General features: G+C 38.7%; 1 protein-coding gene across 2 annotated transcripts in view; it reads right to left on the reverse strand.

The window, feature by feature from the left end:
* LOC131499080 (ATP-binding cassette sub-family C member 12) overlaps window positions 1–16,061 on the reverse strand; it is a 174,680-nt gene that overhangs the window by 66,863 nt on the left and 91,756 nt on the right. For both annotated transcript variants that reach the window (XM_058706806.1, XM_058706801.1), the window contains exon 1: window positions 9,498–9,663. In XM_058706806.1, the coding sequence (XP_058562789.1) occupies window positions 9,498–9,616 (119 nt within the window). In that variant the 5' untranslated portion in view covers window positions 9,617–9,663. Of the gene's footprint in view, window positions 1–9,497 lie in introns of those variants that run through there.

Below are 16,061 nucleotides of genomic sequence, written 5' to 3' on the forward strand. Positions count from 1 at the left end.
GTAACTGATCCATTTGTCATGAGGAAATTAAGGCCTATAAGCTGATTATTAGAAGTCAGGTGCATGTCTTGTGCTCTCAGGAAGATGGGGAAGGTGCAGAGCAGGACATGCCACCATGTCGGGGGGAGGCTACCTAAACAGGCAAATGCTGGATGCAAACTCATGATTTATTGTGATGATGAAATGAATTAATACATTTAAAATGTTATGGCTACATAAATATTAGCTAGTAGGTAAAAAAGGATGAGAGAGAGGAAAGAGAGGAGGAGAAAAAAGAAATGGAAAGGAACAGGAGGAAAAGGAGAGCAAAGAAAAAGAAAGAGAAGGAGGAGAAAGAGCAAACATTAGAGGAAAAGAAAAGAAAAGAAAGAAGAGGAAGAGGAAATAAAGGAGGAAAAAACTCGTGTTTGCCCTTGAGAAGTTAGCCATCTAAGACAGAACAAAGTCAGAGACATAGAGTAATATCTACTGGTCACTGAATGTTTAGTATATTCTGGACCTTGCAACAGCTTTATATTTGTAGCAGATGCTGTCAGGATGCCCTGGGTCACAGCCTCTTGTCACATGTACCCCTGATCTCAGCTATAGGGGACAATGTCATGCAAGCTAAGGCTCAAGCTGACAGTGTCCCATCTCAAATGCAAGCTGTGTCTCTTTTCACCACCTGTTTCAGTGCCTTCTCAGAAGCATACGTGCAGCTCAAAATTGCAGGGGTTGATGCCCCCAGGGACAAATCTTAACTAATGGAGTATAGGAACCCCTGGATAAATGCACTCCCTCATCCTTCGGGTGGAAAATTGTGCACTTTCTCAGGAGGACGTAGTAGAATCCAGCCCCCATTCCTACAGCAGTGATACTGATGACACCTGTTGTCATTCCCTGCCTCACTTCCCCTAAATATTCCCTCCTGTTCCCAGGATCACCTCCTAAATGAGCTACCTGCATCCAAATTCTTGACTCAGGCTCTGCTTTTGGAGAACCCAAGCTAAGATATTATTAACAAGGTAATATGTACCCAGCATGTAGTTAAATTTCCTAAAATATGGCTTTTATGATACAGTCTTGCATTACCTTGTATAATTTTACAACAAATAAGTGGGAGTGCAGAAGGTTAGTATAACGATCCCATTTCATAGACAAGAACATCATGGCATAAAGAAGTTAAAGTGCTTGGAGGAGAGGAGTCAAGATGGCAGAACAGCTGGAAGTTTTTTGTGCATCTTGCATCCATGAAATACAGCCAAACCAACACTAAACCTCCTGCACACCTAGAAAACTGATCTGAAGATTAACACAACAATCTGTGCAACCTGAACCACAGAACTCAGTAGGTACTCACGCAGAGAGGTAAACTAGGGGAGAGAGAAGCTGTGGAGGGCAGGGAGCCACTTTTGCATGCAGAGAGAGGATGGAGATGGGGGAGAGTACAGGAAAAGCACCCCCCCCAAAGCAGCTGGAGAGAAAGTGAAAAAGTGTAAACATCCGCAGGGACTGAACCAAAAAGGGAGAAAGGAGAAAGGAGAGGGTTTAAATTCCATTAAGACTCTATAAACAGGGGGAGCACAGAGTCTGAAACTCCACAGCTCAATATCTGGCAGTGCTCTGGTGGGAAGGGTGAATCTCCAGGAACAGAGTGGAGTCCAGAGGTCTTAAGGCCACACGGGGATAGTTGGTTCCCCTGCTGAGAGGACACCTGGTAGAGGCTGTGTTGGTCCCCCAAAGGCAAGGTCCCAGTGAACCTGGGAGAACAACCACATTTGCTGGTGCTGGAACAAGGTCATTAAGGGTGAAGGCTGGTGCCAGATGTGTGTTGTGATTTTCCATAATCCCTGAAACGCTGCTGCTAAACTATCTCGTGAATTTTTCTGGGGCAGTCTGGCAACTGGCCACAGTCTCTGGGCATGAGCAGCAGCACGGTCCCACAAACATTCCTGGGTGTGGCCAGCACCTGGTCATTGCTCGGTGAGACCCTTCCACAGAGGGGCAGAACGGGTCAAATCTGCAGTCCCTCAGAAGTAAGGGGTCTGGAAAAACAGCCACATCTGAGACAAAACTCAGGAGGGAGGTGCTGCCTGGGGCTTGGTCACAGACTGTGTAAAAGCAGGGAGTGGATGGAAGCCAAAGACAAAGGACAGGTGCATGATTGCTGATCGGGGAGAACAGAGTTCTGATACGAGAGACTGGGTAGCTGGGTGATGCCATTTTCACCACTCCCGTGCATGTGCATACACACCTACAAGTGCCACAACAATCCACCCCAGTAAGCTAAACAGCACTGTCTGGTGGAGAATGGAACCGTTACACCAAGCCCCGCCCAACTGGGCCAACCTTGCTCTTCAGGAACACAAGTCTCTCCACACGCTTAGTTTATGGACTATAAAGCGCTTCATAGTTTGACTTCTAGGGGAAAATGAAGTAATTTCAGTCACATTTCAGTTTGTTCACTGGTACATCTATTCAATTTTCTTTCTTTTTTTTTTCCTTTTTTCTCTTTTTTTGTCTCTTTTTTTTTCTTGAATACAGAGAGAGAAAAACTCATTTTTATTTTCAATTTTTATTAAAAATACTTTTCAACTTTTTTACTATTTTTTTACTTTTGTGTGATTTTTTTCAAATTCTATTTTACTTCCATCATTTCATTTTAGTCTACTTCCGTGTATTCATTTTTTTCAGATTTTCAAATGATTTCCTTTTTGTTCTTTCTTTCCCCTTTTTTCTCTAATCTATCAAGCCACTTTGAACACTCAGACCAAAACACACCTAGGATCTAGCATCATTTATTCAATTTGTGTGTGTGTGTGAGTTTGTTTATTTGTTTTTAATTTTTTTAATTTTAATATTTTTTAAATTTTAATTTTTTTACCTCATTAATTCCTTTTCTCCCTTCAAAATGATGAAACGAAGGTATTCACCCCAAAAGAAAGAGCACAAAGAAATGACACCTAGGGACTTAACCAACACAGATACAAGCAAGATGTCTGAACCAGAATTTAGAATCATGATAATAAGAATACTAGCTGGAGGGGCGCCTGGGTGGCGCAGTCGGTTAAGCGTCCGACTTCAGCCAGGTCACAATCTCGCGGTCCGTGAGTTCGAGCCCCGCGTCAGGCTCTGGGCTGATGGCTCGGAGCCTGGAGCCTGTTTCCGATTCTGTGTCTCCCTCTCTCTCTGCCCCTGCCCCGTTCACGCTTTGTCTCTCTCTGTCCCAAAAATAAATAAAAAACGTTGAAAAAAAAATTAAAAAAAAAAAAAAAAAGAATACTAGCTGGAGTCAAAAGTAGATTAGAATCCCTTTCTGCAGAGATAAAAGAAGTAAAAAACAGTCAGAATTAAATTAAAAATGCTATAACTGAGCTACAATCTCAAATGGATGCCACGATGGCAAGGATGGATGAGGCAGAACAGAGAATCAGCGATATAGAAGACAAACTTATGGAGAATAATAAAGCAGGAAAAAAGAGAGAGATTAAGGCAAGAGCATGATTTAAGAGTTAGAGAAATCAGTGACTCATTAAAAAGGAACATCAGAATCATAGAGGCCCCAGAAGAAGAAGAGAGAGAAACAGGGGTAGAAGGGTTGTGTGAGAAAAATCACGGCAGAAAATTTTCCTAACCTGGGAAAAGACACAGACATCAAAATCCAGGAAGCACAGAGGACTTCCATTAGATTCAACAAAAGCCGACCATGAACAAGCCATATCATAGTCAAATTCACAAAATACTCAGGCAAGGAGAGAATCATGAAAGCATCAAGGGACAAAAAGTCCTTAACCTACAAGGGAAGACAGATCAGGTTTGCAGCAGACCTATCCACAGAAACCTGGCAGGCCAGAAAGGAGTGGCAAGATATATTCAATGTGCTGACTCAGAAAAATATGCAGCCAAGAATTCTTTATCCGGAAAGGCTGTCATTCAAAATAGAAGGAGAGATAAAATTTCCCAGACAAACAAAAATTAAAGGAGTTTGTGACCACTTAACCAGCCCTGCAAGAAATTTTAAGGGGGACTCTCTGAAAGGAGAAAAGATGAAAAAAATACAACAAATAAATAAAGACCAAAAGCAACAAAGACTAGCAAGGACCAGAGAACACCACCAGAAACTCCAACTCTACAAGCAACATAATGGCAATAAATTCATATCTTTCAGTACTCACTCTAAATTTCAATGGACTAAATGCTCCAAGCAAAAGACATAGGGTAACAGAATGGATAAGAAAACAAGATCCATCTATATGCTGTTTGCAAGAGACCCACTTTAGACCTAAAGACACCTTCAGATTGAAAGTAAAGAGATGGAGAACCATCTATCATGCTAATGGTCAACAAAAGAAAGCTGGAGTAGCCATACTTATATCAGACAATCTAGACATTAAAATAAAGACTGCATCAAGAGATGAAGAAGGGCATTATATCATAATTAAGGGGTCTATCCACCAAGAAGACCTAACAGCTGTAAACATTTATGCACCAAATGTGAAAGCACCCAAATATATAAATCAATTAATCACAAACATAAAGAAACTCATTGATAGTAACACCATAATAGTAGAGGACTTCAACACCCCACTCACAGCAATGGACAGATCATCTAATCAAAAAATCAACAAGGAAACAATGGCTTTGAATGACACACTGGACCAAATGGACTTAACAGATACATTCAGAACATTTCATCCTAAAGCAGCAGAATATACATTCTTCTCCAGTGCACATGGAACATTCTTCAGAATAGACCACATACTGGGACATAAATCAGCCCTCAAGTACAAAAAGATCGAGATTATACCATGCATATTTTCAGACCACAATGCTATAAACCGCAAAATCAACCACAAGAAAAAATTTAGAAAGATAACAAATACTTGGGAGACTAAAGAACATCCTACTCAAGAATGAATGGGCTAACCAAGAAGTTAAAGAGGAAATTATAAAGTACATGGAAGCCAATGAAAATGATAACACCACAAGCCAAAACCTCTGGGATGCAGCAAAGGCAGCCGTAAGAGGAAAGTATATAGCAATCCAGGCCTTCCTAAAGAAGGAAGAAAGGTCTCAGATACACAACCTAACCTTATGCCTTAAGGAGCTGGAAACAGCAGCAAATAAAACCCAAAACCAGAAAAAGACAGGAAATAATAAAGATTAGAGAAGAAATTTATGCTATCAAAACCAAAAAAAAAACGGTAAAACAGATCAATGAAACCAGAAGCTTGTTCTTTGAAAGAATTAACAAAATTGATAAACTACTAGCCAGTTTTATCAAAAAGAAAAAGAAAAGGACCCAAATAAATAAAATCAAGAATGAAACAGGAGAGATCACAACCAACACAGCAGAAATAAAAACAATAATAAGAGAATATTATGAGCAATTATACACCAATAAAATGGGCAATCTGGAAGAAATGGACAAATTCCTAGAAACATATACACTACTAAAACTGAAACAGGAAGAAATAGAAATTTTGAACAGTCCCATAACCAGTAAAGAAATCGAATTAGTAATAAACAATCTCCCCCAAAACAAGAGTCCAGGGCCAGATGGCTTTCTAGGGGAATTCTACCAAACATTTAAGGAAGAGTTAACACCTATTCTCTTGAAGCTGTTCCTAAAATAGAAATGGAAGGAAACTTCCAAACTTTCTATGAAGCCAGAATTACCTTGATTCCAAAACCAGACACAGACCCCACTAAAAGGGAGAACTATAGACCAATTTCCCTGATGAACATGGATGCAAAAATCCTCAACAAGATATTAGCCAACCAGATCTAACATTATATTAAAAAAATTATTCACCATGACCAAGTAGGATTTATACCTGGGATGCAGGGCTTGTTCAATATCCACAAAACAACCAATGTGATTCATCACATCAATAAAAGAAAGGACAAGAACCATATGATCCTCTCAATAGATGCAGAGAAAGCATTTGACAAAATATAACATCCTTCCTTGATAAAAACCCTCAAGAATGTAGGGATAGAAGGAGCATACTTCAAGATCATAAAAACCATATATGAAAGACCCACCGCTAATATCATCCTCAAAGGGGAAAAACTGACAGCTTTCCCCTTAAGGTCAGGAAAAGACAGAGATGTCCACTCTCACCACTGTTATTCAACATAGTATTGGAAGTCTTAGCCTCTGCAATCAGTCAACACAAAGAAATAAAAGGGATCCAGATCAGCCAGGAGGAGGTCAAACTTTCACTCTTCATAGATGACATGATAATCTACATAGAAAACCCAAAAGATTCCACCAAAAAACTGCAAGAACTGATTCATGAATTCAGCAAGGTGGCAGGATATAAAATCAATGCACAGAAATCGGTTGCATTCCTATACAACAACAAAGAAGCAACAGAAAGAAAAATAAAGGAATCAATCCCATTTACAATGGCACCAAAAACCATGAAATACCTAGGGATAAATCTAACCAAAGAGGTGAAAAATCTGTACACTGAAAACTATACAAGGTTATGAAAGAAATTGAAGAAGACACACAAAAATGGAAAAAGATTCCATGTTCCTGGATAGGAAGAGCAAATATTGTTAAAATGTTGACACTACCCAAAGCAATCTACATATTCAATGCAATCCCTATCAAAATAACACCAGCCTTCTTCACGGAGCTAGAACAAATAATCCTAAAATTTGTATGGAACCAGAAAAGACCCTGAATAGCCAAAGCAATCTTGAAAAAGAAAACCAAAGCAGGAGACATCACAATCCTGGACTTCAGGCTATACTACAAAGCTGTAACCATCAAGACAGTATGGTACTGGCACAAGAACAGACACTCAGATCAATAGAACAGAATAGAGAACCCAGAAATGGACCCACAAACATATGGCCAACTAATCTTTGACAAAGCAGGAAATATCCAATGGAATAAACACAATCTCTTCAGCAAGTGGTGCTGGGAAAACTGAACAGCGACATGCAGAAGAACAAACCTGGACCACTTTCTTACACCATACACAGAAATAAACTCAAATGGATGAAAGACCTCAATGTAAGACAGGAAGCCATCAAAATTCTCGAGGAGAAAGCAGGCTAAAACCTCTTCGATCTTGGCCGCAGCAACTTCTTACTCAACACATCTCTGGGGGCAAGGGAAACAAAAAAAAAATGAACTATTGGGACCTCATCAAAATAAAAAGCTTCCACAGGGAAGGAAACAATCAGCAAAACTAAAAGGCAACTGATGGAATGGGAGAAGATATTTGCAAATGACATATCAGATAAAGGGTTAGTATCCAAAATCTATAAAGAACTTGCCAAACTCAACACCCAAAAAAACCCAAATAATCCAGTGAAGCAATGGGCAAAAGACATGAATAGACACTTCTCCAAAGAAGACATCCAGATGACCAACCGACACATGAAAAAATGCTCCACATCACTCATCATCAGGGAAATACAAATCCAAACCACAATGAGATACCACCTTACACCTATCAGAATGGCTAACATTAACAACTCAGGCAACAACAGGTGTTGGCGAGGATGCAGAGAAAAAGGATCTCTTTTGCATTGCTGGTGGGAATGCAAGCTGGTGTAGCCATTCTGGAAAACAGTATGGAGTGTTCCTCAAAAAGTTAAAAATAGAACTACCGGATGACCCAGCAATTGCACTACTAGGTATTTATCCAAGGGATACAGGTGTGCTGTTTCGAAGGGGCCCATGCACCCCAATGTTTATAGCAGCACTATCAACAATAGCCAAAGTATGGAAAGAGCCCAAATGTCCATCGATGGATTAATGGATAAAGAAGATGTGGTACATATATACAATGGAGTATTACTCAGCAATCAAAAAGAATGAAACCTTGCCATTTACAACTACGTAAATGGAACTACAGGGTATTATGCTAAGCAAAATTAGTCAGACAAGAGAAAGACTTCACTCACATGATGACGTTAAGACACAGAACAGATGAACATAAGGGAAGGGAAGCAAAAATAATATAAAAACAGGGAGGGGGACAAAACATAAGAGACCCTTAAATATGGAGAACAAGCTGAGGGTTATTGGGGGGGGGAGATGGGAGGGGCGATGGGCTAAATGGGTAAGAGCATTAAGAAATCTACTCCTGAAATCATTGTTGCACTATATTAACTAATTTGGATGCAAATTAAAAAAAAATAAAATTAAAAAAAAGTTAAAGTGCTCATCCAAACTTTTACAATGGTACAGCATGAAATCAAACCCACTGCTTGCTAACTCCAAGGTCCTATCACTCTCTTAAGCAGCAGCCCACATTGCCTGTTCACAAAGCAATTATAAACTTAACCAGAACAGTGGGTAGTTAGCACTTTCCTGCCTGGGACTAATTATGGTAACCTATTCCCTCAGCTTTCAACATTTACCTCTCCTTTTAGATGGCTCTAGGTGATTCCTTGGTCCAGAGATTCTAGGAGAGAGCAGTGCTGTGTCACCTCACTATAGAGATGCCACTTGGCCTTCTACTGTTCAGAGAACAGGACACAGGGCCCTTTCTATGTAGAAGAGGCAGCATTTAAAATATTATGATTAATATAATAATAGCATATCATATCATATAATGTTATAGTTATGAGTGTGAGCTTAAAAGTCAGCCTGCATATGTTACTATCCTGCAGTTCAAAATGGACCCAATTCTCTCTCCCCATCTGTATAACAGCCCCTTGTAATGTGAACTTGCAGCTGCTTCCACCAGTAAGTTTAGTCTATTTATCCACACCTTGAATCTGTGCTGACTTGTGACTTAATTTGGCCAATAGAATGCTATGAAAAAAATGGTATGCCAATTCTGAGCCTGAGTCCCAAGAAATCCTATACTTTTCAACTCATCCTTTTGGCGGGCTACTGTACTATTAAGTGATCAAGCCCAGGCTACCCTGCTGGGGGTTGATAGCCCATGTGACCCACTTGCCCCAATTGCCCCATTGTCAGCCAACTGACCCTGTGAAGCACACCCACCTTGCAGTTCAGGATATTTATAAGTAAGTTTAATCAAAACAAGATGAATCACCCAGCCAAGCTCAGCCTAGGTTGCTGGCCCACCCATAAAATTGTAAGCTAATTAAATGGCAAGTGTTAGCAGTCAGAAAGTTTGTGTGTTACAAAGAAAAAGCTAACTGATGAACTTTCTGCAAATTACTTAACTTCTCTGTGCCTCACTTTTTCACCAATCAGATAAAATAACAATACGTCCATGGTGGTTTTGAAGAGTGAAAGAGGCCATGTTTATAAAGTACCTGAACATGTCTCAGCACATTGAAAGCTCTCCTTAAACATTGGCTATTGTCTCCCTCTCATCAAAGGACAAAAGGAGTAAAGAAGTAGTGGATGGATGGATGGATGGATGCATGCATGCATGGATGGATGGATGCATGGATGGATAACAAAAGGACAAGCATATAGAGCAGCAGCATGGGGGAACAGGACCAGTGCCTACTTTCCTGATGGGCTAGAAAATACCCTGGCCCTCCCTCCAAACCTTCTCCTGGCTTACCTTGCATAGGGTCTCACTGGGATCATGGTTTTTAGGCTGGGATCATATCTTTCTATAAAGGATCTTCGCTGGCCTCGCCGATCCAGATCTGAGATAAAGTAGGGGCCTTCACCCACCATCCTGATGGAAGCCTGGAGCCCTGAGATGTTGGCCTAGGGACACTTTCACTCTGCAACAAAGAGATGAGGAAAGTCACTGAGAAATGAGAACACTTTGGAATGGGACTAGGCAGTCCCAGTGCCACTCATACTCTACCCAGAAAAGCTTCTTTGCTCTAAACCCTCAGACTTATTTTCACCAGTTAGATTTCTATATTTATGGGGTAGATGAGGGTGGGGGGTATTAACGTGTGGCCAGAAACCCTGCCACATCCCTCAACTCCACTCTGAGATTTCCTTATTAGCAAGGACATTCATTGCCTCTTCTTTCCCATTTTAGATTGACTGGGAGCAGAAAGCCTATTGTGGATTGTCTGTTGGGAGCCAGTCTGTGGCCAACCCTGAATCCCAGACCAGCAAAAAAGCTCCAGGAAGGTGGTTTTGCTGTCACACAAATTTTGTTTCACACAAACTAAAGTTTGTCACACACACCTCTTTTTCTTCCTGCTTCTCTCAGATACATAGGAGCTTATGTATCCACATTGCCCCATACCCAAGGGCTAGAGACTTTCAATGAGATCACCCCTCAGGACCAGGCACATCTGGATAAGCCCACATTCCCCCCACTTCTGGAAACACTGCCTCTAAAAAACTCAACAATGTAGGTGGAGAGAACACCTTTTGGAGTGTCTGCCCAGGCCATAAACCAACCACCCTATTTACCAATCACCTAAACCTAATGGGTAGAGAACAATCCCTGAAGGTTTTCCTATTCCTAGTTTCAGTTCTTTCCTGAGACCCAGCTCTATTCTTTCCCTAGGGTTCCATAACTTCTCCCTTCCTATATGTTGGGGATGAATTCTCCCTTTTTACCCAAACTATCTTGAGTTGGTTTCTGTCACTTGCAACCAGAGGCCTCACTATTATATATACATGGGGGTCCTAGTCCCATGAATTTTCTCGGGAAGTTTTCATCGCTAGAAACATCAAATAAACCAATTCCCATCAAGGTTTTAATGGCTGATAAACCAATGACAAAGTTGGAAGTGTTCTTGGATTCAATCTTTTACAAACTTTTCATTGTACAGAAGAAGAAACAGAGGCCCAAAGAAGGGAAGGGACTTCCCCAGGAGTATATGTAGTAGTGACACTAGTATCATGGCTGAATAAGATATCCTTTGTTCGTGTCTCCCCTGCTCCTAACAACAATTTGGTGTCTATCTACAAGCAAAAGTGCCCTCTGGGAGCTGTGGGATCCAGCACCATATGCCAAGAAACACAGGAGTCTTGCCCTGCCATGTATCAGATAATGGAAGTACAGACCTTGGTCCTGGCTGTGTGCTCTGAAGTGTCCCCTGACCTGGCTCCAAACCCTCTTGGCCATGGTCCAGGAGCCCCTGGAAGATATCACTTGAGACAATCACTATTGACAAGAGAACCTTTGGGGAAGTTCAGGTTCCCAGTGGAGAATTTCCAACATACTATCGGAGCAAATAGTTTGGATGAATTGGAGAGGGGAAGAGGAATAGTTTGACTTTATTCACATCACCCATCCCCAAGGCAGCACAGCTTAGGGCCAAAAGACATCTTTTCAGCCCATGATTTCTCTCGCAGGGTAAAGTGAGAGCTGGCTTCCAAAGCTGGCATCCAGCTGTGCAGGATACTGACAAAGAACCCCATTTCTCTCTGACAGCATTCAGAGGACTAAATTTTGATCTACATGATAAGGGCAAGAAAAGGCTAGGAGAGAGGCAAGTGGGACTCTTGGAGGGAATTAAAGGAACATGAATCCTATTAACTGCATTAGAGACTAAATTAAGAAGCCTGTCATGAGTTGCTGGGGATACCTCACTCACACATGCCTCCAACTGGTTCACAAGCACCCTCAGCATTCTACATGCCTCACCTACACACACACCCATCCTGTGGCCAGGTCCCTGTGCATGCTGCCAATGGCAGCAGTGAAAGGAAGCTTTGACAGACAACTAGTGAGCATGCACAGAAAACCACACCAAATTTATGGGCTAGGGAGAGACCACAAACTTGCGCTTTTGGGAAAACAAAAGGGGAGGCTGTCAGCACCCAACCTGATGCTTTGCAAGTTTGAAAGAAAGCATATAGGCTTAAGAATTCTGCCACAAGAAAGAGCAAGAAGATGGATCAGGTGTACCCACAGAAGGTCTGAGAAAGCCCTAGATTCCCTAGCAAGGATCATGGAAGGTATTTATCTCCCAACGGCAGTAAGTAAAGATTGGAGGAGGTAATTGATATTTCAAATGTGAAAACAGCAATGCAAAACTTCAAGGAACATAAAAAATCACGGAAACATGACACCACTAAAGGACAACAATAATCTTTCAGTAACTGATCCCAAAGAGATGTATATCTGCAATTAACCCAATAAAGAATTGACAACAGCTGTTTTAAGGAATTTCAATGAGTTATAAGAAAACACAGAAAAACAATTGAGATGAATCAGGAAAACAATACATGAACAAAATGGGAAGTTTAAAAAAAAGAGGGAAATTATTTTTTTCATGTTTATTTTTGAAAGAGAGACAGACGGAGTGCAAGCTGGGGAGGGACAGAGAGAGAGGGAGACACAGAATCTGAAGCAGGCTCCAGGCTCCAAGCTGTCAGCACAGAGTCTGACATGGGGCTCAAACTCACAAACCCTGAGATCATGACCTGAGCCAAAGTCAGATGCTTAACTGACTGAGCCACAAAGGCACCCCAAAAAGAGACAGAAATTATTAAAAGAACCAAACAGAAATTATGAAAGTGAATACAGTAAATAAAATGAAAAGTGTAATAGAGAGTATCAACAACAGAATCTATAAATTAGAAGACAAGAACTTTGAAATTTTCCAGTCAGAGGAGAACAAAGAAAGAAGAATTTAAAAAGAGTGAAGAAAGCTTATGTGATCTATGGAATACCATCGAAAGAAATAATTTCAAGTTGTTGGAGTTTCAGGAAAAAAAGAGGGAGAATGAGGCAGAAGACTTATTTAAAGAAATAATGGCTTAGAACTTCCCAAATCTAGGTAGAGATTTGAATAGCCAAGTTCATGAAGCTCATAGGTCACCAAAGAAACTCAAACTCAAAAAGATAATTTCTAACACACATTAGAATAAAATTTTCACAGATCAAACAGCGGCAAAAGAAAAGAAACTTCTAACTTACGAGGGAATCCCATGAAGGCTATTCGTGATTTCTCAGCAGAAACCTTACAGGCCAAGAGAGTGGGATGATGTATTCAAAGTTCCGGGGGGAAAAAAAAAAAACATAAAACTACCAACTAAGAATATTCTAACCAGCAAACTATCATTCAGAAATGAAAGTGAGATACTTTCCCAGGCAAACAAAAGCTGAGGGAGTTTATCACCACTAGACCTGCCTTAACAAGAAATACTGAAAGAAATTCTTCAAGCTGAAGTTAAAGGACACTAATTAGTAACATTAAAATATGTAACACACTGACACTAATTAGTAACATGAAAATATGCAACAATGTAAGTATACAGTCAAATTCAGAATACTCTAATACTGTATTATGGTAGTGTGTTAACAATTCTAATATAAAGGTTAAAAGACAATAATTTTTAATAAATAAACAATATAAAAAAAGTTGTAACACCAGAAGCATAAAAGGGGGAGAGTAAAAGGGTAGAGTTTTTGTATGCGATCAAAATTAAGTTGTTGTTAACATAAAATAGACCATCATATCTATAAATTTCTTTATGTAAGCCTTAAGGTAACCACAAAACCTACAGCAGATTCAATAAAGAGAAGGGAATCAAAGCATACCACTATGAAAATCGTCAATTCACAATGGAAAGCAGCAAAAAAAGAAGAAAGGAATGGGGGACCTACAAAACAGCCAGAAAACAATAAGATGGCATTAATAAATCCTTACATATCAATAAACATGTGAAATGCAAAGGGATTAAATCCTTCAATAAAAAGGCATAGAGTGGCTGGCTGAATGAAAAAAATAAGACCCAACTACATGCTGCCTACAACAGACTCACTTCAGCTTTAAAGATACACATAGGCTCAAAGTGAAGGGATGGAAACATGCAAGTGGAAACCAAAAGACAGCAGGGGTAGCTATACTTATATCAAACAAAATGGATTCTAAGAAAAAGAAACCATAACAAGAGACAAAATCACTACACAATGATAAAAGGATCAAGTAATCAAGAATATATAACAATCATAGATGATAGATAAATAGATTGATAAATTATAGACATCTTTTAATGGTGGAGAACCTAAATATATTAAATAAACACTAATAATAAAATATTAGTAGGTGACTTTAATACTCCATTTTCAACATTAGCTATATCATCCAGGCATAAAATCAATAAGGAAACACTAGAGTTGAGCTACACTTTAGACCAAGTGGGCCTAACAAAAATATACAGAAAATTCTATCCAGCAACAGTAGAACATGTGTTCTTCTTCTCAAGAACACGTGCAACATTCTCCAGGATAGACCATGATAAGTTACAAAACAAATCTTAGCAAATTTAAGAATATTGAAATCATACCAAGTATTTTTTCTGACCACAATGGTATGAAACTAGAAATCAATAACAAAAAAAGATGGAAAGTTCACAAATATGTGTGTATTACACAACATATTTCTGACCAGACAATGAGTCAAAGAAGAAATCAAAAGGAAAATTTTTAAAATATCTTGAAATAAATAAAAGTGGAAACATGACATACCAAATTTGTGGGATGCAGTAAAAGTAGTCCCCAAATGGAAGTTTATAATGATAAATGCCTACATTAAGAAAAATAAAAGGTTTCAAATAAATAACCTAAATTTACACTTCAGTGAACCAAAAAATGAAGAACAAACTAAGCCCAAAGTTAGCAGAGGGAAATAAAACAAAGAACAGAAATAAATGAACTAGAGACTAGAAAAACAGTAGAAAAGATCAATGAAACTACAACTGGTTTTTTTGAAAAAATAAACAACTGGCAAATCTTTAGCTAGACTAAGAGAAAAAAGAGAAGACTCATAAAATTAGAAAGAGTAGACATTGCAACGGATACCACAGAGATATAAATGATCATAAGAGACTATTAGAACAAATGTACATCGACAAATTGGATAACCTAGAAGAAATTGATAAATTCCTAGAAACACACAACTTACCAAGACTTAATAATGAAGAAATAGAAAATCTGAACAGACCAATACAATAAGAAGATTGAACTAGTAATCAAAATTATCCCCAAAAAAGAAAATCCCAGACCAAATTGTTTCCCCAGCGAATTCTACAAAACATTTACAGAAGAATTAATGCCAAAGCTTCTCAAACTCTTCCAAAAAAATTGAAGAGGAGGAAATATCCCCAAACTCATTTTATGAGACAAGCATAATCCTGATAGCAAAGCCAGATAAAGACATAACAAGAAAACTACAGGCCAATACCCTAATGAATATAGATGCAAGTATTGTCAACAAAATATTAGCAAACTAAATCCAACAACACATTAAGAAATCATATACCATGATCAAGTAGAATTTATCCCTGAGATGCAAGGATGCTTCAACATATGCAAATCAACAAATATGATACACTTCATTAATAGAATAAAAGATAAAAATCATATGATCATCTCAATAAATACAGAGAACTAATGCATCTAATACATTAAGATACATCTTAAGAGATACAGAAAAATCAGTTGATAAAATACAACATGTGTTCATGATTAAAAAACACTCTCAACCAATTGGATATAGAAAGAATATACTGTCACATAATAAAGGGCATCTATGACAAGCCTACACCTAACATTATACTCAATGATGAAAGTTTGAAAAGTTTTCATCTAGAATCAGGACCAAAACAAAGATGTTCACTCTTACCACTTTTATTCAACATAGTACTGCAAGTCCTAGCCGTAGCAATTAGGTAAGAAAAGGAAATAAAGGATATACAAATTGGAAAGAAAGGTGTAAAACTGTCTTTGCTTGCAGATAATATTATCTTATATATAGAAAATCCTAAAGACTAAATGAAAAACTTAGAACTAAACAAATTCAGTAAAGTTTCAGGATACAAAATCAATATATAGAAATCAGTTGTGTTTCTATATACTAAAATAAAATATCTGAAAAGAAATAAAGAAAACAATCTCATTCACAACAGCTTCAAAAAAAATAAAATACTCATGGCTAAACTTAACAAAGGAAGTGAAAGAACTGTACACTGAAAACTACAACACTTTGAGGAAAGAAATTGAAGAGAAAAACAAATGGAAAGATACCCTGTGTTCATGGGTCAGAAAAATTAATATCATTAAAATGTCCATAATACTTAAAGCTATCTATAGATTTGGCACAATTCCCATCAAAATTCTAATGATATTTTTTTACAGAAATAGAAAAAAACAATTCTAAAATTTGTATGAAATCACAAAAGACCTTGAATAGTCAAA

The sequence above is a fragment of the Neofelis nebulosa genome, chromosome 17 (genome assembly GCF_028018385.1).
Source record: "Neofelis nebulosa isolate mNeoNeb1 chromosome 17, mNeoNeb1.pri, whole genome shotgun sequence".
Taxonomy (NCBI): Eukaryota; Metazoa; Chordata; class Mammalia; order Carnivora; family Felidae; genus Neofelis; species Neofelis nebulosa.